At 36.5% G+C, this 27,990-nt stretch overlaps 1 protein-coding gene across 1 annotated transcript; it reads right to left on the bottom strand.

The window, feature by feature from the left end:
* On the bottom strand, positions 1 to 27,990 carry LOC131858248 (probable carboxylesterase 18). The gene is given in 3 exon segments (XM_059211429.1): positions 1 to 272; positions 393 to 849; positions 27,821 to 27,990. Coding segments are annotated over 3 exon segments (828 nt in total). The 3' UTR covers positions 1 to 71.

The raw sequence follows: 27,990 nt of genomic DNA on the forward strand, positions 1-27,990 counted from the left end.
ATCTAGACCATCTTACACATACTAAAATATTCTACTATTAAACTACCAACCCCTAATTCTCTCATGAACCCTTATAATCTATCTATAAAACTCGAGATGTCATCCAGGAACTGAGAAGACAAAGGATAGGGCATCGTGAAAAAGCCATGAAAAGCGGTTTCATAGAATAGAAGCTCCATCTCTTTCTTCATCTTCTTCAAATACTCCATATATTGCAACTGTCGATCGCGAAGGATATCCATCCCACCAATCACCACCAAACATGGCGGCATCTACACCACTAAAATATCAGAAGAGTTCGGACCCATCACTTTAGCTGTAAGATGATCCCTGCTCACTCCCGCTGACAAAAATGCCCACCAAAACTAGTCAGTATGCGCCACTGTAATTACCGCATTCCTTACATTTTTCTCCAAAAGTGTTCTTTGTCCGCCGCCAAAAAAGGGTTGCATCAGCACATGCCCCACAATTCTGACGAGGCAAAAATCATCCTTGTTTTCTGCCACGCGGCATCCCACCTGGTGCACAATGTTTCCTCCCGTGTTGTCTCCCATCAGAAAACAACATGACACATCAGCATTGTAGGGCAGAAAACCTCTCCCAGCGTAGCTCTTAAGCCACATTAGTGCCGCAAAGCAGTCGTCGTAAGGGCTGTAGCTATTCTGGCTCCAAAATGGCATGCCATGACATGATGTGGTTCCAAAATCATATGCCCTCTCATGATGCGATAAGACATGTTTTGGGACCCACCATTGGGCTGACGTGGAGGCATGTTGTTGTTTTGCAGTTGACGAAAAGCATTTGCATGCAGCTAGCATTTGCCGGCCACTCTCACGGTCACAAGGATGACTACAATTTGTAACCATGTGTGTCAAAAAATTTGAAATGCCCGCCTAAACGTGTGTCCGAAAATTTGAAATACCCACCTAAACATGTGTCCAAAAATTTGAAATGCCTAGACTCAATGATCATTTTGTCAAAATAGCTGCATCCGACGAGAGAGAGCCAAAAGGTCGAGAGAAATAATCTGGAGGTGGACGTTTTGGTTGAATCATAGAGTGAGGGGAGCTGCGATTGTTGCGAGAAGAGCTTGTTGTTCAATCTCAGTGCTGCTGCTTCAATCTCAATGTTGTTGCTTCTTCATTATGTTTCTATTTTTGTAATGTATATACGATTATGCCAGTTTTACATTGGTTTTATTTGGAGACAACTTTGGAAACGACTGTGAAAACGTTGATTCAGTGATTGTTTTTGTCATTGAATTTTTAAATTTTGGTGCCCAGTTTTTCAAATGGTTTGTAAGTTACAATCTAGCTATGCATCGCATTATATTTAATCATATTTTATGAGTAGTGAATTCATTCATTCAGATAATGTTTAAGTTTTTTTATCATGGAATTCAAATATTGGTGCCCAACTGTTCACATGTATTTTATGTTTTAGTTTAGCTGTGCATTACATTATATTGAATCAACGTTTTATGAGTAGTGAGTTCATTCATTCATATAATTTTCAAGTTTTTTTTATAATATTCAACAGTGTGAAATATTGTAGCTCCATGATGCCATTCAAATTGTAGTTTCCAGAATAATGAAAAATGTTTCTTATTATTTCGATTACTTTCAGAGCCATTCATTATTTGTTACATGGGTTACTAGATTTTTCAATCAAATGTTTTCCAAAACGTTTGAACCGGGTCTTTTGCTACATTCAATGCAAGATTCAGTTTGTACTCTAAACTATTGTGCTACAAGATTCATTTTCTTCCTTCTTTCTTTCATCTCACATTCAATGTAAGGAGATTTTCCATCTTTGAAAGACCTAGTGCCCTGCGTTATCTCATCCAAAATCATATTTCCCTCTAGCTTATTTACTTCATTTTTGGAAATATTCGTTGCAATCACATATTAACATTTATTTGCTCTCTTATTTCACATGGTTCACTTTGTGGGCTCCTGTGATAATCTTAAGGATTTTTTAACAACATTAACAATGTTGCCCTTCTGTTTGAATTAGGTTATGGATTTTACATAAATTTTAAGGTAGTAGCAATATTTTTGGGCTGTGGAATATAGTGCATTGTGGAAAATTAGCATTGTTCTGCCACTTAATTTTGATTGTGCACAGTTTAGGATTTTGAAGAAAGTTTGCAATATTTAAATTGGATTAAAAATTTTAATCTAAGTTTTAGATCATAATAGAAAATTAGTAGTGGTTCGTCCTACTTTTTAAATAATAGTTTTTGGATTAGGGGGAATTTTATGACAAAATTAACAATGTTTTTGTTCCAGTTGTTTAAAGTGGGTTACATATTCTAGATTATTTAAAATATGACTTTTCAAAAGCATTTTTATATACTATAATCCTTACTATATCTATAATGGTCACCTCACCCAAAACTCAATATAACCTTATTTTTCAAGGGTCTCAATTGGAAAACTTAGAAACCACACTCTCTTTCATAAGTAAACATCTACATTTATTGATTAGAAATAAATCCATCATACATAGTAGCATAACAAAATAGTTTTTAGGATACTGAATATTTGGAGCCCTTAAGACCACCAAATCCATATCTTCTCCTACACTCACCCTTTCTTTCTTTCAATACTTTTGTTCCACGATTTAAATTGGATAATAAATTTTAATGAAAATTTTAGAGCATAATGGAAAATTAGTTTAGGGATTTGTGTAATACCAACAATCGTGCAAGAGTATTCAGGGTGAGAAATTTGTGTCCTCTATTTTTTGTTGTGTTTATTTAATTTTGAAACAATTCTATTGATATTTTTTAAATGAGGTCATTGGTTATTTGATCATTATTTAACATTATGGCTACTTATACACAAATATATAGAATAAATTAAGTGTCAAAATGATATATTTAAGACAAAGCCAAAGCCAATGTAAAAATAAATAAAAGTATCAAATTTTATTTCCAGTTGCAATATTTAGTATGTTACTTCATGAAAATCTATTGTGTACAAAAGGAATATATTAAAAAATAGCTATAATTGATCAAATCATAACAAAATTGTTGCTAGTCAATATATTTTAATGACAGAATTTTCTTCCATCTCCTCAATTAGATATTTTTAAAGAATTCCATTTCAAATAAATTTTGTAGAGCATGCACTTAAGCTTCACTAAGAATGGTTAATATTATTTTAATTTTATAAATATTTTATGTTATAAACTAATTTATTTTTATGTTTAATTGGAAAATGAAAATGAAACCACATGCTCTAATGAGATAATTGTAGGTCATTAAATTCACAAAGATTCATAAGGTTTTATTTCTAAGTAGAAGCCACTTAGCAATTAAACCATCTATGAGCAAGCATCAATGGAGAAGTGATATCTTTAAATGAACAATGCATTCACCTACAAAGATTGAAACACAAATGAAACGAAACCTCAAAAGAAAGAAGATAATCAAACTCCATTACCCACTAGCTCATGTCATTTTTTCAATTGAGAAAGAGTGGGAGATGGAGTGGGAAGAGAGAGAGAGAGAGGGGTAAGGATATTGAGATAAGGATATAAATACAGAGGGAGATATAATAGATATGGATATGAAGATGGGGATCGAGAGAGAGAGAGAGAGAGAGAGAGAGAGAGAGAGAGAGAGAGAGAGAGAGAGAGAGAGAGAGAGAGAGAGAGAGAGAGAGAGAGAGAGAGAGAGATAAGAAGATAGAGGTATAGGAGGGAGAGTGGAGAGAGAGAGATGGATGGATAGAGAGAGGGAGTCATGTTTAGAGATAGAGGGATGGATGAAGATTGAGATAGAAACAAAGATAGAGGAAGAGGGACAAAAATAGATATAGAGAGGCATTGTGAGAGAAATAGAAAGATAGAGGTGGATATAGAGATATAGATAAGGGATACGGAGGGAGAGAGGGAGCTAGAGATGGGGAGAGATAGATAGAGGTAGAGATAAAGAGAGAGGGAGGGAGAGAGTTAGAGAGATAGGTATTGGAGAGAAATAATAGAGGAGAGGAAGAGATGGACCAATGCATAGAGATGAAGGGGGAGAGATAGAAAAAGATATAAATGGTGAGATAGACTGAGAGAGACACACAAAGATATAAGGAGATATAAAGAGATATAGAGTGGGTGAGAGAAAGAGATGCAATAAGATTGATAGAGGGACATTCAAACATAGAGAAGTAGAGACAGAAATATAGGGATGGAGAGAAAGAGCGATACAATGAGATCTAGATAGAGGAACAAAAACATAGAGAAGTAGAGATAGAAAATAGAGATGAAGAGAAATAGAGGGAGGTAGAGAAATTGAGAGAGAAAGAGGGATACATAGAGATATATTGGAAGAGAAAGGGAGAGCAAGGTGGAAATCAAGATATAGGTAAGGGATAGAGAGAGTGAGAGAGTGAGAGATGGGGAAAGATAGAGTGGGGGGATATAAAGAGGGATGGAGAGAAGGGAGATAAACATAGAGGAGGGAGATAAGGAATAGGGGGGGAGAGAAGTGTTTCCTCCCATCCAAAATTTGTGTATGACCTCAAATAGATGTGTTTATCCCTATGCTAGGTTATATGATTATATGTGTTATTCCCTATCCTTGGATGAATTTCAATAAGGTCAATCCTATTAAGGAAGCGTAGTGAGGGTAGATCCACTATTGCTTGTCATGAGTAGTGTATTTTTTATGAACTAATGAATGTTCCATCAAGTATTGTTAGTCCACTTATCCCCATTGGAGAATGATGTAATAAGGGAGGTATTAGGAATATCACATCATTTCCATTGGTTTGTTGGTTTGTCAGAAAAATATTTTTTGAGGAGTGCTTTCTTGTATTGAGGAGTACTTTCTTGTATTAAGATTTTTTAAACAACTCATATATTTTCCTATAGTATAGGAGATAACAACTGAATAATTGAATAGAAGTACAAGATTGTTTTATGCATAAAAATTTATTTTTGACTTCTATAAATTCAACCCAAAATCTTAAACAAACTAGCTTTTAAAGTTTATATTCCACAAAATTATTAGTTTGAGTATTAAAACCTCATAACATAAAATTAATTAGTTTAAATCAATCATAATATAACCTAGTTGATATTATCCTAATTGATATTAAGTCAATATCAATTAAGTTTTATCAATTAGGTTAAATCAATTAGGTTAATATCAATTAGGTTAAATCAATTAGGTTAATAACAATTAGGTTAAATCAATTAGATTAAATATATAAGTTTGATCTATAGAATAATAAAATATTATTCAAATTGATATCAATTATTTTGTTCATCACGATTGGATGCAAAAAAATTATTGTGAAAAGTTAATGTGTATGAAGAGTTACTTTTTTAATTATTAAGTTAATATCAATCAGGTCAAATCAATCATAATATAACCTAATTGTTAGTTCTGATACTTAATGTAAAGTATAGATGCCAATAGCTAACAAGATGAGAGGGGGGGGGATGAATCATACAAACTTAAACTTCCACAAAATCAACAGATTCAACCTCGGTAACTTATACTTCAGCAACTTAACCAAAAAACTGCTAAACATGCAAACTTATGAACACATAATCATAATAACTCATAACACTAGATTTAACGTGGAAACCCAAATAGGGAAAAACCACTATGGGATTTTGGACCCACTAAGAAATATACTCTTCTAGAGTATGCTCGGTTAAAAGAAAATCCTGTTAAAGATTACAAACATGTTGCTAGATGTGACCCAGTTAAGGGATTTCCCTCAGATCTGTTAGGATCTTCACTTTGTTAGAAGTGACCTTGTCAAAGGATTTCAAACACTCATTTAGAATGTTACCTTGCTAGAGGGTTTACATATAAGACTCTTAAGTCCACTCGGTTAAGAGATTTTTTGTCACTTACAAAATAACAGTAATAAAAATCTATCTGCAACTTCACATCTAAAATGCTAAAGAAGATTCTTATTTGCTCAAAACAATCTAGTCATAGGACTTATCTTGTCCCTCTGTTGGGCTCTTACTCTGTTATTCAAATAGGTCTTCAAGCTTCTATGCTCGGTAATCACTATGTAGCATCTCTGTGCATACACTTGCCTGCATACAATGTTTATCAACAATTCCTTATTTATAAACAATTGCTAACCGTTGAATCTCCTTGATCACATTTCCCATTATCAATCTTAGCCATCAGATCTTCAAACTTGACTAGGTTCAATGTATCCTTCCGATCTAAAAACATTTTACCTTACCTTGGGACTTGCATTCCTATCTTGGAACTTTCACAAGGTTATTGCAATTCAATCTGCGCTGTAGATCTTCTTGCTGATTTTCCTTTGCCATAGATCCATAACAAACTTCATGCACGGCATACCAATCCTTTATACATCTCCAGCTAATCATTATCCTTCATTAAATAATGCTTTTATCCATCCAATGTGCACTGTCATAACTCGGTTGCAACTCGATAAATACTAAACTTTACTCGGTAGACATTTCTCCTTCATTAATCAATATTGATAACCTTCAGGTTTACCGACTAGGTTCTTTGCTCGGTTGCATAGTATAGTATTAACCTTACAATCAACATCATATGTAGGATATCAAAACAATCTAAACATTATGATCTCATCATTGTCTAACTCGGTAATATTTGCCCATTGAATAACTTATTCCTCCATTTATTCATCACATTCTTTTTGTGTCTTTTACCAACATCTTAATTCTCTTCTAATCAATCTTCTCAAGATATGGCAATATCATACTGAATCAGATAATCGATTTCTTGACATCAATGACAAAATAATGTAATAAAGATAGTTATCAGCCTTCTTCAGTTATATCAATAATCTTCAACAACCTTCTCAATATCCTTATTGAATATCAACAATCTTTCTTACTGTAATGCCAACAATCTCCCCTTTTGGCATTGATGGCAAAACCAACAATTAAATGGTAATACCAACAAGATATTCAAATTGATTCGGATTCAGATTGTTGTTAGACTTCTCCTATTATCCTTGATCTGTTGTCTTCTGAAGTCTTCTCCATTTTTCATTAGGCTTCTGAGTTGTTGACTTGCATTTAGTCTTCTCCATTTTTGCAATCTACTCCCCCTGTCATTAGTCTTCTGTTATTTCCATCATTCCGGGCTTAACCATGCAGTCAACCATTAAGTCTTCTCCCCCTTTGACAATAATGCCAAAAAGTAAAAGAACTAAATCATGATTTCTTCCTCTGTGAAGTGATTTACCTTGTTGTGTAACATCTCAGTCTTGGTCAGATCAACTTGTCTCTATTCACTTTTTCCTGCACACCTTTAGAAAACCTTCTAAAGTGTGTAAATCAACATCAATCCACACATAATATTCTATAGATTCATCAAATTGATGCTTTCACTAAACTCGGTCAGTGAGTAGAAGATAGGGGTAGGACCCGTAACTTGCTTCTGAGATACTCAAAAGTGTCTCTTGGCAATGGCTTTGTGAAGATGTCTGCTAATTGCTCCTTTGAACTAATATATTCCAGCACAACTTTCTTCTCTTGAACTTCTTCTCTGAGATAGTGATACTTTATAGATATATGCTTTGTCTTAGAGTGCATTACTGGATTCTTTGAAATGTTAATGGCACTAGTATTATCACAAAATATAGTTACTGGCTCGGTAACTTTCTCATTTATACCTTCCAACAGTTGTTTGATCCATGCTATATTGGTACAATTCAATGCTGCAGCAACATATTCAGCTTCTGTTGTAGACTGAGAAATACATCCTTGTTTCTTGCTAAGCCAACTTACTAGTCTTTCTCCCAAAAAAGAAAGCTCCACCACTTGTGCTTTTCCTATCATCTATGTTGCCTACCCAATCAGCATCAGTATAAACTTTTAAATCAGAATTATTCTTCTTTTCATATACTAAGCCATAATCTTTAGTGCCTCTCAGGTATCTGAAAATTCTCTTGATTACTGTCATATGGGTTTCCTTGGGATCTGCAGAGAATCTTGCTACAATACCTACTGCATGTGCTATATTTGGTCTACTATGCACAACATATTGCAATTTTCCAATCATAGATCAGTAAAGTGTCTCATCAACAAATGCAGATTCATCATTCTTTGATAATTTATAGTTAGTAGTCATAGGAGTACTTACTGGTTTAGAATCCTCCATTCCAAATTTCTTCAAGATTTCCTTTATGTACTTGGATTGAGTAATGAAAATCTCATCTTTCACTTGCAATATCTGTAAACCTATAAAATACTCTATCTCATCAATTAGTGACATCTCAAATTCTTTGCACATTTCATTTCCAAAGTTCTTGCATAAGGAGTCATTACCACAAAATATAATGTCATCAACAAATATGGCTGAGATCAGTATTCCATTGTCCTCATCTTTCTTCATGTACATGTTGTTGTTTTCACTTGTCCTTATAACCAATCTTGATTAAATAAGAGTGCAATCTTTCATACCATGCTCTAGGTGCTTGTTTCAGACCATATAAGGCTTTGTTCAGTTTGCATACCTGATCTTTACTCCTGTCTTCAACAAATCCTTCGGGTTGTTCAATGAAAACTTCTTCTTCTAGTATACCATTCAAAAATGCAGATTTAACATCCATTTGATATACCATGAAATTTTTTAAAGCAGCTTATGCCAAAAGTGTTCTTACTCCCTCAAGTCTAGCCACAGGTGCAAAAGTCTCATCGTAATCTATTCCTTCTTCTTGAGCATAACCTTTGCAAACTAGTCTTGCTTTGTTGCGAATGACCTCACCTTTTTCATTTAGCTTGTTTTTGAAAATCCACTTAGTACCGATTACATTTTTGTCCTTTGGCCTTGGGATTATTGTCCATGTGTCATTCTTCTTGATTTGATCAATTTCCTCTGTCATAGCATTTACCCAATCTTCACTGTTAAATGCCTCTTTCACTATTCTCGGTTCAAATTCAAAAATCAGACGTGTGTTCTGTCTCAGTTTGTTTCTTGTCATCACTGGATCATCTTTATCTCCTATAATCTGACTCGATGCATGATGTCTTCTGACATATTTGGCTAATATAGGCTCGGTAGGTTATGTATGATCTTCTTCATCACTCGGTAACTGGACATTATCTTCATTTTCTTCAACAACTTTCTCGGTAGGACTTCTCAATTGAACATAAACAAATTCTTCATAATCTTCTGGTTGTTTGGAATTTCCTTCATCATTTCTTTCTGCAAATTCATCAATTTTCATATTTGCACTTTCCACTATTTTGTTAGATGATTTGATCAAACATTTAAATGCTTTACTTCTAGAAGAATAACCAAAAAATGTTCCTTCTTCACTTTTTTTATCAAACTTTCCTTTTATGTCATCTTTGTGAACATAGCATCTACTTCCAAAGATTTTAAAGTAACTTAAATTAGGTTTCTTGTCATACCAGATCTCATATGGTGTCTTCATAGTTCCTTTCTTTAGTTGAACTCGGTTCAAGGTGTAAACTGCAGTGCTGATTACTTCTCTCCAAAATGTTTGAGGTACCCTCTTTTCTATCATAAAGGTTCTTGCACAATCCACAATTGATCTATTTCTTCTCTCAGTTATCCCATTTTGTTGAGATGTTCTCGGTGCAGATACTTGCCTCTTTATACCATGATCATTGTAGTATAAGTTAAATTCATCATAAGTGAATTCTCCTCCTCTATCAGATCTAAGATATTTCAGTTGTCTTCCTATTTCATTTTCAACTCTTTCCTTGTACCATTTGAACATTTGAAAAGCTTCTGATTTTTCTTTTAAAAACATAACTGACATCATCCTTGAGTAATCATCCACAAATAATATGAAATATTTATCACCATAATAACTTTGAAATTTCATAGGACCACAAAGATCAGTGTGTACAAGATCTAAAATTCCTTTAGAAGTGTAGGACTTACTTGTAAAGCTTGATCTTTTCATCTTACCCATCTGCAATCCTCGGCACATAGCATTCTCAAGTTTTTCAAGACTTGGTAGACCTCTTACTCGATGCCTCTTACTTATTTTGATCAGATTATCAAAATTTACATGACAAAACATTTTATGCCATAACCAGGTATCATCTATCTTTGCATAAAGACAATTGTTTCGAGTTGAGTCAAGATGAAATGTATTACCTTTTGTTTTTGTCCTGGTAGCAGCTAACTTTCCATGCTTGTCATGAACTTTGACAATTCCTTTCTAAAATTCTATTCAGTATCTTGTATTGTTTAGTTGTGCTACACTCAACAAATTGTATTTCAAACCTTCAACCCAGTATACATCATCACATTTAGCATTTTCAAGAAGTGTTATAGATCTTTTACCTTTTACCGGACATGGTGCATCATTACCAAATCTTACATAGCCTCCATCATAGTCTTCTAATTTAACAAACTTGTGTTTATCACCTGTCATATGATGTGAGCATCCACTGTCTATGATCCAAGAATCATTATTATTTATGTGAGATATTAGGGCTTTTTCTTCATACCTTTCTTCATCAGATCCATCTTTAATAGCCACATAAACAACTTCCTCAGTACCAGTTTCATCAGGTTTCATCATTGGATTCCTCATCTGCTACTAGACATGTCTTTCTATCTCTTCTTCTGAAGTCTCGTTGTCCTTTGTATTGGTTATCTTTATGCTTGTTATCTCAGTATTCTCTCTTTTCTCTAGATTCTTTGTCAGGGCAATTAGAAGCCATATGTCCTATTTTATCACAATTGAAACATTTTAAAGGTAGCTTTCCTTTATACTTACCTTTTCCTCTCGGTAACCTTTTGGCTAATAATGCTTCAAATTCTTCTTGCTTCTTAATTTCTTCATACAGTTTGTGCACTTTTTCCATGTTCTTGAGAAATTTTTCACTTGCTCCACTGTGATCCCCTTCAAAGTACTTACTCATTCTATCATTGTAATCATCAAATTCACCAATATGAAAAGAACTAAATGCAGATTCTACTTTATTTACCGAAGACCCACTATTATCAAAATTACTTAACTCAAATGCATGTAGCTTAACAATAGTAGCATCCAAAGAAACCGATATGTTAGGTACAGACCTCAATTCATTGACTGCAGGGATTCAAATAGCATAAGCTGGTAGAAGGGTTCTCAACAACTTACTTGTTATATCCTTTTCTTCAATAGTTCTACCTATTCCTTTAATTTGATTGACAATCTCCTTTAGTCTTGTACTGTATTGGGTTATGTTCTCACCTTCATTCATCCTCATGGATTCAAGTTGTCCTCTTAGACTATCTACTTTTTCTCTTTGAACATGTTCATCACCTCCATACACAGATATGAGCTTAGTCCACATTGTTTTTGCATCATTACAGCCTTCTAGATCATTAAACTCTGAGTCGGTCAATGTTGATGTTATTTCAATCATAGCTTGAATATGTTCTTGCTTTGCCTTAATCTCTTCCAAGGTCATAAGGTTGGTGCTTGATGCAATGTAATCATTCTCCAGATAATATGTTGCATATTCTCCAATTCCTGATAAATGTAGTTTCATCATTTTCTACCATGTGGAGAAACTTGACTTGTTCAGCTTCGGTGCATCCCTTTTATACATCTTCGGATCTTTGCCTCAAGTACCTTTGAACTTTTTCTTCCAGAGCCCAAAGCTCTGATACCAATTATTAGTTCTAATACTTAATGTAAAGTACAAATTCCAATAGCAAACAAGATGAGAGGGGCGTGTGAATCATACAAACTTAAACTTCCATAAAATCAACAGATTCAACCTTGGTAACTTATACTTTAGCAATTTAACCAAAAAACTGCTAAACATGCAAACTTATGAACACATAATCATAATAACACTCATAACACCAAATTTAATGTGGAAACCCAAATAGGGAAAAACCACTGTGCGATTTCGGACCCACTAAGAAATCTACTCTTCTAGAGTATGCTCGGTTAAAAGCAAATCCTATTAAAGATTACAAACACATTGCTAGATGTGACCCAGTTAAGGGATTTCCCTCAGATCTGTTAGGATCTTCACTTTGTTAGATGTGACCCGGTTAACGTGGAAACCCAAATAGGGAAAAACCATTGTGGGATTTCGGACCCACTAAGAAATATACTCTTCTAGAGTATGCTCGGTTAAAAGCAAATCCTATTAAAGATTACAAACACATTGCAAGATGTGACCCAGTTAAGGGATTTCCCTCAGATTTGTTAGGATCTTCACTTTGTTAGAAGTGACCTTGTCAAAGGATTTCAAACACTCATTTAGAATGTTACCTTGCTAGAGGGTTTACATATAAGACTGTTAAGTCCACTCAATTAAGATATTTTCTGTCACTTACAAAATAACAGTAATAAAAATCTATCTGCAACTTCACATCTAAAATGCTAAAGCAGATTCTTATTTGCTCAAAACAATCTAGTCATAGGACTTATCTTGTCCCTCTATTGGGCTCTTACTCTATTATTCAAATAGGTCTTCAAGCTTTTGTGCTCAGTAATCACTATGTAGCATCCTTGTGCATACACTTGCCCGCATACATTGTTTATCAACAATTCCTTATTTATAAACAATTGCTAACTGCTGAATCTCTTTGATCGCATTTCCCATGATCAATCTTAGCCATCAGATCTTCAAACTTGACCAAGTTCAATGTATCCTTCTGATCTGAAAATGTTTTACCTTACCTCAAGACTTGCATTCCTATCTTGGAACTTTCACAAGGTTATTGCAGTTCAATCTGCGCTGTAGATCTTCTTGTCGATTTTCCTTTGTCATAGATCCTTAACAAACTTCATGCATGGCATACCAATCATTTATACATCTCCAACTAATCATTGTCCTTCATTAAATAATGCTTTTATCCATCCAATGTGCACTATCATAACTCGATTGCAAGTCGGTAAATACTAAACTTTACTTGATAGACATTTCGCCTTCATTAACCGATATCAATAACCTTAGGGTTTACCGACTAGGTTCTTTGCTCGGTTGCATAGTATAGTATTAACCTTACAATCAACAACATATGTAAGATATCAAAACAATCTAAACATCATGATCTCATCATTATCTAACTCGGTAATAGTTGCCCATTAAATAACTTATTCCTCCCTTTATTCATCACATTCTTTCTATGTCTTTTACCGACATCTTAATTCTCTTCTAATCAATCTTCTCAAGATATGGCAACATCATACTAAATCAGATAATCAATTTCTTGACATCAATGACAAAATAATGTTATAAAGATAGTTATCATCCTTCTTCAATTATATCAATAATCTTCAACAACCTTCTCAATATCCTTATTGAATATCAACAATCTTTCTTACTGTAATGCCAACACTAATTGATTTAACCTAATTGATTTTTTTTAACTAACCTAATTGATGTTAACTTAATTTATATTAACTTAATATCAATTAGATTAATTGATATTAACTTCACATCAATTCAATTAATTGATATTAACTTCATATCAAGTAGATTAAATAAATTAAATTGATCTTGATCTATAGTAATTAAATCCACCAAGCAATGCAAAAACATTAGATTTGAATTTAAATTGAATTTCAGACACCTTCTGCAATCATGTCTGCGACAGTGAGAGTGGCCCGCAAATGTTAGTGTTTATGGTGAAAATGGATAACAATAATAACAAAATTGAAAGGCTAAATGAATTCAACCACCAAACCCTAGCCTAACAACAACAAAGATCCACCATAACATATGAAGATTACCTAAGACAATGCAAATAACACAAAATCACAAAGATTATACCATCACATGTCCAATAGGGTTTTGATCTCCATTCTTCCTATCTCCATTGATCATGCTTGATATATTTGCTCTCAGATTTTTATATGCACAAGAGCTCAACAAAGAACGGAATGTGGTTGCAAGTAGAATCGTAGTGTAGTCAAGTCCTCCAAATTGTCGATTAGTCTGAGTGATTAGCCAGTGAGTACCACAAAACCTCCTCGTACTTTGATGCATTTATTATTGTCATTAATTCATACTAGGTAATGTAATAAATGCGCATTTATGTCAAGAAAATGTGTTTGTGTCCAAACATGCGAATTTGTGTCTTCCGGGTCAAATCGGCAGTTCTGTGATGAACATACGTTGTCGATTGGATAAGCTGCTGAGAGGATACACTCAAGAAGGTTCTCTAGGGAAGACTAAGATAGATCAAGGCACTTTGTGATGAACAGTGAGTACCAAGATAGAGTACTTTGTGATGAACAGGGAGTACTAAAATATGAGCAGCACTTTGTGATGAACAGGGAGTGCAAATGTGAGTAACACTTTGTGATGAACAGTGAGTGTCACACACATAGTACTTTGTGATGAACAGGGAGTACTACTAGGATAGATAGCAACACTTTGTGATGAACAGTGAGTGTCACTAGGATAAATAGCTATGTGCATTTAGATAGCGAGTAGCATTTTGTGATAAATAGTGAATGCCACTATGACTGACATGATTTGATTTGCTTGACTGCAGGAGTACTTGCCGATGCTGGAGTCATGGTAGAGATTCCCATCGACTCAGAGGTTGCGACCTGAGTTGACAGCCAAGGACTGAGCTGCGATTGAGGTTATGGGATTGAGATACATTCTGTATGTGCCTAAGTTTCGGGTGAACATGGGATTGCTGACTGCACTGGCAGAGAGATGGCACTCCGAGACATGTACATTCCATTTGCTAATGGGGGAGATGACAGTCACCCTGGAGGATGTATATAGGATTATGCGGATACTAATTGATGGGGAGCTGATTTTATACGATCGAGATGGAGATAGGGATGCCCTTAGATGAGTGTTCTAGGATCCAGGATTGGAGATAAGGGTGGGACAAGTGGCATGGGATACCATGACATAGACAGGATTAGCACTACCAACAGTGTTGGCAGGAGTTATCAGTGGGTTCCTCTGTATCAGTTTTGTACCATTTTGTATGATGATGTAGACACCTGCGGGTGATTGTAGCCATATGATTTTGACATCATTGTATCATGACACTTTATATATACATATGAGATGATTCATCTTTGCGACAACTATATGCATGTGTATCTATGTGATGAGATGTTCTTATGATGCATGTTTTATGATATGGATGCAAATATGTATATGATACAATGCAATGTTTTTGTTCTTTTATGTTTTATATGTATGCATGATGTAAATGTGAATGTATGAAATACAGATGAATATGATAATGCAGATGTAAATTGTGCTAACAGGTGTTGTGTACAAGATGTGATGCAATTGTGATATCTATATGTATATATGAAATGCTTATATGTGGTAATGCAGGTGCAAACTACATGAAATGCAAATGTTTTTGGTGTGTCATTATACTCAGTCATGTGATAGCGGGCTACGCGAACTCGAGAAGGATAATGGAAGTCAATCAAGAAAGGGGGATGGAAGACAGAAGATATGAACGTGAAAGAGCTTCTTGTGCGTTATCATCATTGAACTTTATTATGGTAGAATAGGTTATGACAATTGAGGCATTTGTTCGGCCTAGAAAGTCATTGTACCTGTTTGCATGGAGATAAGACAATCACAAACAAGGAATGCCCCAGTTCATACTAGACTCACAGTGTCCTCATATCCTTGGACAAGTCATAGCATTACTAAAAGACAATCGACAGACAGCAAATGCAAATAGGTAACAATACCCCATCCTCGCCTTTCTAGTCAAAGACATCCTGGAGATAGAATCTCTAGTCAAAGACATCCTGGAAAAGCTAAAAGACATGTCACCAAAAAGATAAAATCAAAAGAAAACCAAGACTCGACACCAACATCCACTGTAGTCCTCAAGTTTAGTGTCTCTTGTCACTTGTTTAAGTCTTATTTGATTGTGGTCACAATGTTCACTTTCACAAAAAGGATAGATAGCACTGAACCATATGTTGTCTGAGTCTGTTGAAAGATTTGATTTTGTTGAAGCTCATTGTTGCTGTTGTGTCTCATTTGAAACTGACTGAATCCATGAAACTGATACTTTATTATGGAGAAGATGGAACCTTATTGTGGACTGGTGATGTAGATGTTGCTTTATTGCAGATTGTGCGTGGATAGACTTGAAGGAAGCTGGAAGAAACTGTACTCCTCGAAACATGTGATGTTCTCAGTTCCACACCCATTACTAGACGTAGGATTTGCCTTAGCCACAGATAGGATCTGATTTATTATGGATGGAAAGGGAGTGAAAAGGGAGGGTTATGGATGGCTAACCAATCTTAGGTAGATCAATAACAAGCCATGATGGGAATGGGTAAGTTTATTGTGAACGAATAGGTTGTGAGTGTGTGAAAAGTGAAAGATGAAAGAGAATCCTGAAAGAGGGAGGAGCAAAGTCTCTACGCATGGCGCTGGTGACCCAGTTTTCACCATGGTACTTGCCCAGGGCGCCACCGAAGTGGTTTTCACCATTGGATGAAATTATTTCTCTTTACTTTTTTTTTTCGATTTTTCAATTTTTTTGTTGTCACAAGGTGCCTGTTTGCCAGGTTTTCACCAAGTGACGATTTTTTTTGTTTTATAATTTTTTTTGTATTTTTGAATTAGGATGTTCCGAAGAGCTTATGTGTAGAACCTGCGAAGGTGCATGCTGTTGATAGGATCCTCCAAGGGTTCACCTTCTGTAGTTGAGAGCTGATATGCCCCAGATCCATATACTGTTGTGATGATGTAAGGACCAAGCCAGTTTGGTTCGAACTTGCCCTTCTTATCTTTGTCTTGCTGATTCTTGGGGTTCTCTCTGAGTACTAAGTCACCTACCTCAAATGCGCGAGGCTTGACTTTGTGATTGTAGCTACGACTCATTCTGTGTTGGTAAGCCTTGAGATGATTAAAAGCAGTGTGTCTTCGTTCCTCCAGTAGTTCTAGTTCTTGTAAGCGAGAGACCCTGTAATCTTCATCGTTGATTATGTTTCTCAAAGAGACCCATAAAGAAGGTAACTCGACCTCAATAGGCAAGATGGCTTCAGTGCCGTAGACAAGTGAGTAAGGTGTAGCTCCTGTAGGTGTGCAGACACTTGTACGATAGGCCCAAAGTGCAGGATTGAGTTGGATATGCCAGTTACGGCCAGCGTCGTCAACTGTCTTTTTGAGGATTTTAAGAATTGTTTTATTAGATGCCTCAGCTTGGCCATTACCTTGGGGGTAATATGGTGTGGAGAAACAATGGGAGATATGGAAGCGGTCACAGAGTTCACAAACATCCTGATTTTTGAAGGGACGCCCGTTATCAGTAATAATGGAAGTGGGAATACCATATCGGCAAATGATGTAGTTCAGGATGAAGGTAGCAATTTGTTTCCCTGTAACTTGTGTGAGAGGCACAGCTTCAATCCACTTTGTGAAATACTCTGTGGCTATGATAATGAATTTATGACCATTGGAAGAAGGAGGGTGAATCTTGCCTATGAGATCGAGTCCCCACTGACAAAAGGGCCAAGGAGATGCAAGTGTTTGTAGTTCCTGTGTTGGTGCATGTATGAGGTCTCCATGAATTTGACATTGCTTACACTTCTTGACAAACTGATATGAGTCTTTTTCCATAGTAGGCCAGTAGTATCCAATCCTGATAAGTTTCTTGGCCAAGGTAGGACCACTAGTATGTGGATCACATATCCCTTCATGCACTTCACGTAACGCAATCTGAGCTTCGTCGCTGTCTAAACATCTAAGAAGAGTGCCATCTAGACCTCGTCAGTATAGGATATCAGCTAGAATGACGTATCGAGAAGATTGGCGAATGAACGTGCGGCGTTGGTTGTTCGATAGATCGGGAGGTAAGATATTATCGCGAAGGTATGTGAATATGGAACCATATAACTGGGATTCGGGACCAACAACGCATATCATTTCAGTAGGAGTGATCTCGTATGAAGGAATCAGCAGGTTGTCTACCAGGAACTCATAGCAGGTCTCATTTTGCGGTAGATCAATTAGCGAAGCAATTGTAGCCATGGCATCTGCAGCACGATTTTGTTCTATTGGTATCTGCTCAAAATCTATCTTTGCGAAGTGTTGTTTCAAATCATCTACCAATTGTTTGTAAGGCATTAGTTTTTCATCTTTTGTTTGATAATCATCGGTTGCTTGACAGATGACAAGTTGAGAATCCCCAAAAACACGAAGTTCTTGGATCTTCCATTGAACCGCAATTCTTAATCCAGTTGTTAATGCCTCATATTCCGCTATATTGTTGGTACAAGGAAATGATAAGCGGTATGATTTTGGTATAGAATCGCCTTGAGGAGTTATAAAGAGAATACCAGCTCCTGCCCCATGCTGTGTGTATGAGCCATCAAAGTATAATTGCCATGGCTTTGCATGTGATATCGTTAGAATGGACTCATCTGGAAATTCTGACTGTAGAGGAACATCATCTATCATGGGGGCATCTGCTAATTGATCTGCGATTGCTTGTCCTTTGATTGCTTTTCTGTCTACATATTCGATGTCGAATTCACTTAGGATCATTACCCACTTGGCCAGTCGTCCAGTAAGTGTAGCTTTGTTGAGAAGATATTTTAGTGGATCAATTCTTGCAATCAACTTAGTCTTGTGAGTGAGCATATAATGGCGTAATTTTTGTGAAGCAAAGACCACAGCGAGACATGCACGCTTGATTGGTGTGTAGTTTAGCTCATATCCCACCAATGTGCGACTGATATAGTATACTTCTTTTTCCTTACCGTCAGCAACTTGTTGTGCTAGGAGTGCCCCCAATGCCGTTGGAGTAGCTGATATGTAGAGTAGCAAAGGTTGATCTGGAATTGGTGGCATCAAAACTGGCGGATTCAAAAGATAGTCTTTGAGCGTCTGAAAAGCCTGTTGACAGTTCTCATCCCATTTGAACTTGATATTTTTATGTAGTAGGTGCTAAAAAGGATTACACTTATCCGCAAGTTGTGTTATGAATCTTCGTATAGACTGGAGTCTCCCTTGTAAGGACCGAAGTTGACTGATATTTTTGGGTGGCGGCATGTCCAAGATAGCCTTGACTTTTGCTGGATCGGCCTCAATTCCTCTTTTAGACACAATGAATCCTAGGAGCTTCCCGGAGGTTACTCCAAAGACACATTTCTTAGGGTTTAACCTTACCTTGTATTTTTCCAGCCGATCAAAGATGACTGAAAGTATGTCCAAGTGTGTATCTCTGTCTATTGATTTTCCCAAAAGATCATCAACATAATCTTCCATGGTTATGTGCATGAGATCATGAAAGATAGTGGTCATTGCTCTTTGATATGTAGCACCTGCATTTTTCAGCCCAAAGGGCATGACATTCCAATAGAAAGTTCCCCATGGACAAGTGAATGATGTTTTATGTTGATCCTCGGGTGCAATCCTGATTTGATTATAACCAGAGAATCCATCCATTAAAGATAACATTTCGTGACCTGCTGTGAGATCAAAAATCAAGTCGATGTTTGGTAATGGGAAATCATCCTTTGGACAAGCTTTGTTGATGTCTCTAAAATCTGTACATATTCGGATGCTGCGATCTGGTTTACTGACAGGTACTAAATTGGAAATCCATTCGGGATAATCAATTGGGCGTATGAATCCGACATCCAATAATTTCTCCAGCTCTGCTTTGACTAGTAATGCCACTTGTGGATGCATCTTCCTTAATTTCTGTTTCATTGGCTTTGCCCCCGGTTTGACTGTCAAATGATGCATTACCAGATCCGGATCTAATCCAGGCATATTAGCGTATGACCATGCAAAGTTGATTTGTCGTTCCTTGAAGAAGCTTATGAATTTTGCCCTCTCAGACTCTGTCAAGGATTGAGCCAGGAATATGTTGTGTGGAACTTCTTCTATACCAATATTTGTCTTTATAGTCTCCTCTACCAACATGGATGATTTTTTCTCATATGATGCTGGGAGAATGTCGAGCCTTCCATCTTCGGGTGCCTCAGAGAGGTTTTCGCCCTCAGATACGTCCTTTCTTTTTACTTTTTTAGAATCAGATAGCGCCACAGTGTGGTTTTCACCATAAGACCCTTGTTTTGTTCTTATTTTCACATTTTTGCGACTGAAAGGTCCGACACCCTCACCAAAATATGCCATGTTGTTGAGCTCTATAGTGTATCCTGCTTTATGGTCCCCAGGGGGAAGATCATCTCATATACCAAGATAATCGATAATAGCTTCGTCATTTTGAAATGTATCAAATTGTGCTGGTCCTTCATGATCCTAGTCAATGAGTTGGGGGTGAACAAGGGGAAGGTTTTTAATGTTTTCAAAATTTGCAGGGCTAATAGTGAAGATGTGGTTATATTCGGGTATGTTGAGGCAATCGTCGAGGTCATCAATGGCACTCTCCTCATCAGTTTCGATCGCGAGCGAATCCAAATTGTCATCACTAGTAGCGCCTTCCAGGACAGGTGTCCTCATCCTATGTGATTTCAACCTAGGACCTTGAAATGAAGACTGTGCGGGATCCTTATGGGTTGGTTCTTGACCAACTCTGAATTTTTTGTAAAATTCCTCCTCTTCTGTGGGTTCATCTGGCTCTCTGAATGTCTCGGTGAGCTCATAGTCACTGGAGGATTTGTCTGAACCCCATTCCCATTCGTTGGAATCTGTGGAATAGTAGTCCTCTTGTTGAACTTCGGCAACCTTGATTTGCGATGCCTCTTTTGTCCTTTTAGTATGGGTCTTGGAAGTCGGAAAACCAAGTCCCTTTGAACGTTCTCTTCTTACAGTTAATTCAGGTTGCAAGGGCTCCATGACGCCTTCTTTGCGTAACCCAAGAGGGATTTTTCCATCATACCCGAATCTTTGTAGAATCTTGAAGCCTTTGCCATAGTTCTCACAGGGTATAATAATCTGATCTTGTGTGTCCTCTTCAACATCTTTGTAGAGCATTTTGTATAAATTTTCCTCTTCTAGTTCGCCCCATCTTTGAAAGGTGGTAGGATCCCATTTGAGTATCATGATGGAGATTTGCTTGTTAGGATGTGGCCTCCCATATTCTTTTGGAGAACTCATGACTTGTCGTAAAAACATTGTATGATTCAAAGTGTATTCTCCCATGCCTTTGTCTTGAAATTTGCCTCTAAGTTCACCTTGTTTGGATGTCGAGGGTTTTAATGACTCAGGATCAATGTATGCCGAAGAAGGAGTAGCCTCATGATTACTAGGAATGATAGTTTCAGTATGTGATCTCAAGTTATTGCAATATATGAACGGATTAGGATCACCGTTAACTGTTACCTCGACTCCGTTATGAGGAAACTTAATGCATTGATGGTATGTCGATGGGACTGCCCTCATTTCATGAATCCAAGGACGTCCTAGCAATATGTTATATGTGAGATCCAGGTCTAGGACTTGACAAACCACATCCTTTGTGACTGGCCCAATTCTTAGAGGTAAGGTGACTGTGCCCTTGGATGAGCGCTCTTCATCATCATATGCCTTGATGGTAATTTGGTTTGTAGAATTCACAGCCTTGTCAGAATATCCCAATTGTTTAATGGTGCTCAATGTACAAATGTTTAGACCTGCTCCTCCATCTATCAGGACTCGCTTTATTTGATGTTTATGTATGAAAGCTTCAACGTGTAAAGGTGCATTATGTGGCTGACTTATGGAGGCGTCATCGGCTTCTGTGAACGTAAGGGAATGTGGAATGGAAAGGTATCCCACCATGGCTTGAAACTGGTCCACGTTCAAATCAGTAGGAACGGTAGTGTCTCTCAAGATTTTGTCAAGGATAGCTTTATGAGCGGGGGATATGCGTAAGAGCTCAAGAATAGAGATGAGCGCGGGTGTCTTCCCTAATTGTTCTACAAGGTCATACTCAGGCTTGGTTGGTGAAGGATTGGTATTCTTAGTGGAGGCACCTGGCAATGTGATTTTACCTCGACGAGTTGTAACATGACATTCAGAGGTATGCTCAGAAGAAGATCCCACACCTTTTAGGACAATCTTGGGTCTCTGAGAAGGATTCTCAGGATTTTTGTTCTTGATAGTAATAGTAGAGATATGATTGTCCATTGAGATGTGATTGATAGTAGAATCATAATTGTAAGGTGCTCTAGTGTAATTGGCTTGATCATCTGTGACTTTGCCTTTTCCTTTGTCATGTTTTGGGAATGGTTCCTTAAACACCTCATGTTCTTGATTAGATGAATGTCCCTCAATCTCAATAGCACCTCTATCAATGAGATCTTGCACAATGTTTTTCAATCGATGGCAATTACCTGTCTTGTGACCCTTACTCTTATGAAATTTGCAATACTCATCATCATTCCACCAATTTGGTTTGACCTTTGGTTCATATGGAGGAAAATCTGGAACTGTGATCACTTTGTTTGCCACAAGCTTTTTGAATACTGATTCAAGTGGTTCTCCCAATGGAGTGTACTTCCTTCGTGGTCTAGAAGTTGTTTGAGTGTTCACCTGATTGTTGGTAGAACTTGATCCAGAAAAGACGAACTTGGGTCTCACTGTGTTGGCATCAACAACACCATCATTAACTGTGTTCTTGTTCTTGTTCCAAAATTTTGGTTTGTCCTTTCCTTTAAAGTCCTCTTTGTTTTCTTTGAATATCTTAATGACTCCTTGTTCAATTAAGACTCTTTCTGTTGCTAGGCCCTTTTCAATAACATCCTTGAATGTAGACAAACAAGCTTTCCTGAGATCATAGCCAATAGCCTTATTAACGTTTTGTGTGAACATTTCTACCATTTGTTTCTGCGGGATTTCGCAAGAGCATCTGCTAGCTAGATTTCTCCATCTCTATAAAAATGTTGCGAAAGATTCTCCTTCCTTTTGTTTCGTATTGCACAAGGTAGTAACTGAGACATCTGTTTCTATATTGTAAGAGAAATGCTGAATGAATGCCTCTGCTAAGTCGCCCCATGACTTAATACCAGGAGGTAATTGAGAAAACCATTCCATAGCTTGATCGCCTAAGCTTTGTGGAAACAACCTCATCAAGTATGTTTCTTCTGCCGCTACCTCAATGCAAGCTGTGAAGAATTGTCTTATGTGTGCCTTGGGGTCTCCTTTCCCTCTATACTTGTCAAATTTTGGTGTCACAAAGTGTGCAGGAAATGGAGGCATTGGAATGCTCTTATCGAAGGGATAAGGACATATATCTCTCATAGTGTATGTTGGTTTTGATGTACTCATGTCCTCCATTTTCTTTTGTAAATCTCTAATTTGTTGCTCCAAATTGTTTTTGGGAGGAGATTGATTTCTTGTAGCATACCCCATGTTTGAGACACCCATTTGAGGAGGAGCTTGTTGCATGTATGGATGATACTGATCGTAGACATGTCCATATGGAGGTCTATATTGATGTGGCATATATGGAGCACTTGGCATAACTTCATGTTGAGGGACCCCATATCTATTTTGTGCATATATACCATATTCAATAGGCATTTCATTTTCCATTGTGTTGCCCCCAATTTTGACATGAGGTCTCCTTGTGTCAAAATTTTGGGGATGCCTTTGAGTATCTACTTGTTTTGATTGATCCATACCTTGAGCATGTGATTGAGCATATCTGTCTGCATAAGGCTTCCATGATGGTCTTCGAAGGTAAGTATCATATGTTTGAGCTTGTGTATGTGGGATCTCTGGTTTTTGAAGCAAAACTGATGGTGACTCAGGCATCATATTCGGTCCTCTATTTCCTCCACTATTTGGTCTCCTTTGATCCATGTCGGATTGAGTTTGTTGTGAGGGTCGACTTTCCATAAGTTGAGACATGTCAAAGTCATGAGGTATTTTAACTCCACTTTGTGCCATCATGTGTAAAAAGTACTGTCGATCTCTCCTCATTATCTCTTCAACCAATCTATTGAAATGAGGATTCATTATGGAGTCTTCTATGTCTGCTGATAGTATTGAAGAGTTGTCCACATTGTCATTGTGTGTAGTATTGTTATTTATAGTGTTTGCGCTGTCCACATTTGGATTGTTTCTATAAACATCCATGTCTGGTAATGTAGTGTGCTCAGGATTGAAGAATAAATCATTGTCATACTCATAAGAACTCATGTTTGCGGATTCTTGAGCTTCTTTAGCTATTCTCCTAGATTTTTGAAGGCGTGTTTCAACCATGAACTAGGTATTTGACCAAGATGTGAGAGACTAGATGAAAAATGGAAAAAGTATGGAAGACCAAGAGTTGTATGGAGTGTAAATGAATCTGAGGTGTACTTGCAATGTCCAAAGTGTAAGACCAAGTATGTAAGTAGTAGAGTAGGTGTGACTTCCAAAGAGATGATCATTTCTCTTGATGAGGTAAGCTGACCTTGACCCTAAGTAAGACCAAATGAGACCCAAAGGTAAAAAACCTTGATGAGGGACCACTTAGCAAAGTGTAGTTGTATGTAGTGTGTTGACAAAGTATGATGAGGACAAGCAAGTGACCTTTTGACTCAAGTTTAGACAATTGTGAATGTAAAATGAGATATAAAGCAATGATGGACTATGTGAGACCCAAGGACAGGTTGAATGCTAGATGAAACCTGAAGAAACAACCTAGGAAGCTCAAGTATTCCGAAACTGATTTCTTTTGTTTGCTGGACTATGAAATTTTTCCAATTTGTGAAGTTTTTGGTTGTGACCAAATCTGAATGTTTGACTATTTTTCGTGACAAGAGGACACAATGTTGATGAGGACTCAATGTTTGCAAGTGTTTAGACTGACAATGACTCCAAGACAAGTGTGTTGTTTGATGTAAAATTGTTTTGCATACACTTGAAGACACAAAAGACACAATGTTTTGTTGTTTGGTCTTGATTGTTTGAATGTTTAACATAAGTCAAGCACAATTCTTATGGCTGGCCAAGACAATAGTTGTTGATCCCACATGGGGTTTTACCCCCGAGGCTACGCTATTCAGAGCGGATACTTAGATGCTTGACCTCACTGGCTCCACCTTCGGCACTCACTTCTCGGGTCAGCCAAGCATTAGTCCCCATGAAAACTCCCCATGGCGAGCTTTGTATCTCTACTAAGAACCGTATGTGTGTGGGCCGCTACCAGAGGTCCAACCTCCTGCCCCAACAACTAGAAGGATTTGGGCTTCTAAAACAAAAAGGTGCTAGTAAGGGCATCCGCTTGTGTGGCCATACATGCGGCACTTTCAGCTCTGTAAATACAGAAGGCTCCCAGTCGGTAGGGGTTACACCCTACAAATGATCAAATAAATTTGATCAAATGGGTTTATGGGGAGACATAGTGTCGGTATGAACTAATCAGCACACGTTATTCATAGTTTTCACCATGAATACATTTGATTGTAGTGGTTTGGATGAGGTGGGTTTTCCTCGCTACCACTTGGGTCGTTCTCTTCTCACTAGTAGTCCTAATGACCACACGGGAAGACAGGCCCTCTAAAGATTAAACAAAAAGAGCCTATTGCTCAAGACACAAAAGACAATGATTCAATTTTAGTGCACCAATTGAAGTGTTTGCTAGTCTATGAAAACAAGGCACACAATAAAAATCCAAAAACCCTTTCCAAGGACCTGCAACAAATATTTATTAGTAGTTTGGATTGTTTCAAATGATCACCCCTTCCTGCAAGCACACAAGTTAGGTAAATTTTAGATCCAAAAGACTTTGTGAAATAGGGGCCTTCAACAATGCGTTTTGTTGACCAATTCAAAGATCTGATTCATCATAAAAAAAGACCACCTGTAAAATTTCAAGAGATTTCCAGAAATGTAAGAAAATCCAAAAAATTTGCTAATTTGCTCCAAAAATTAATTTTTTATGAAAAATCATAAAAAATTCATATAAAATACAAAATCTATCCAAAAAATCTCAAATTTTTAGTGAAGAGTACTGATGGTCTTCCAAACCTGCACAAAAACTTTCCTGCAACAAATCCAAGCAGTTTGTGAGATATGAGTAAAATATTGCAAAACCCTAATTTTCAAAGATCTGATTTTTGAAGAATGATTTTGCATCAAATTTAAAATCACAAAGAACAAATCCTATTTATAATTCTGAGAGATTTTGAAAAATGTAAGAAAATCCAAAAAATTCTCTAATTTTCTCTCAAAATTAATTTTTTATGAAAACTCATAAAAAATTCATATAAAATGCAAAATCAATCCAAAAAATCTGAAATTTTTACTGAATCTTTCTGATACTTTTATTGACCTGAAAAAAAATCTTATGTCAAAATTCAAAGCCTTTTGTGAGATTTGATCAAAATAAAGAAAAACCCTAATTTTTAAAGATCTGACTTTTATGGAAATATTTTGCATCAAAATTAAAATCACAAAGAATAGATCCTGTGTATAATTATGAAATATTTCCAAAAATGTAAGAAAATCCAAAAAATTCTCTCATTTGCTCTCAAAATTAATTTTTTATGAAAAATCATAAAAAATTCATAGAAAATGAAAATGTGCTCCAAAAATTCTAAATTTTGGATTGAGAGCTCCTGATACTTTCTTCAACCTGCAAAAAATATTTGGTGTAAAATTTCCAAGCCGTTTATGTGATATGATCGAATCTCTCCAAGATCTTGATTTTGTGTCCAAAACCCTAGCTGCACAAGGTTATTCTCCAAATTGTTTTACAAAACAGCAATATAGGGTTAGAAAAATCTGCAAAAAAACATAGATATAAGAAAAATCCATGTCCCATCGGGCGTGCCAAAATGTTTATGGTGAAAATGGATAACAATAATAACAAAATTGAAAGGCTAAATGAATTCAACCACCAAACCCTAGCCTAACAACAACAAAGATCCACCATAACATATGAAGATTACCTAAGACAATGCAAATAAAACAAAATCACAAAGATTATACCATCACATGTCCAATAGGGTTTTGATCTCCATTCTTCCTATCTCCATTGATCTTGCTTGATATATTTGCTCTCAGATTTTTATATGCACAAGAGCTCAACAAAGAACGGAATGTGGTTGCAAGTAGAATCGTAGTGTAGTCAAGTCCTCCAAATTGTCGATTAGTCTGAGTGATTAGGGTTTGATAATGAAGAAGGCATCTCCTTAAATAAAAGACACAATATGAAATGGAGGGATAAGATTGAGAGGTGTAAAAAGGAGGTCGGCTAGGATTAGAGGGTAGGTAAAAGAAATAATAAAATAATGAAAGGGGTAGGTAGTGTATGAATTAAGAGATGAATGACATGTGTCATGTGTAGAAAAAGATAATGAATTAATTAAATAAATAAAAATTTATTTAGTTAATAGAAGAAGTAGGACAATTAAATAAATAAAATATTTATTTAATTTAGGAAAGGGATAATTTAAATAAATAAATGTATTTATTTAAATGAGAAATAAGGCTAGAAGAGGATAAATGAATTAATTAAATAAATAAGGATTTATTTAATTAATAGAAGAATTAGGCTTAGATAATTAAATAAATAAAATATTTATTTAATTAGACATGACAATTTTGGGTGTCTACAGTTAGCCACCTACAAATTCTTTCTGTCAACCACAAAATGTCAATATGCCTCCAGATCAGCCCAATGGTAAGTCCCAGAATGTGTCTCACCACATCAGCCCGCAAATGTTAGCTGCCTGCAAATTCTTTCTGTCAACCGCAAAATGACAACATGCCTCTAGGTTAGCCTAATGGTGGGTAATGTGTCCCATCGAATCATGGGAAGGCATGGGAGGGATGTATGACAACATGCCTCTAGATCAGCCTAATGGTGGGTCCTAGAGCATGTCCCATTGCATCATGGGAGGGCATGGGAAGGATGTATGTCAATGGGCTTCAGATGCATGTCTTTTGTATGATAGTGTCATTTTGGAGTCAAAATAGATGCATCCCGTCCTAAGCAGTGGTGAACTTGTGCTCAGGTGCCAGCCTGTACTCCACTTACACCACCACCACCTGCTAGTGTTTAGCCAACTGCCAGCAAAAATCATCAAAGAAATGTTTGGCAGCGGAAAAGATAAAGAAGCCACTACCATGAAAATACACCACCACTAGCAGCATAGGTCTCCCTTTCATTGCCAT

Source organism: Cryptomeria japonica, chromosome 9, assembly GCF_030272615.1.
Source record: "Cryptomeria japonica chromosome 9, Sugi_1.0, whole genome shotgun sequence".
Classification (NCBI taxonomy): domain Eukaryota; kingdom Viridiplantae; phylum Streptophyta; class Pinopsida; order Cupressales; family Cupressaceae; genus Cryptomeria; species Cryptomeria japonica.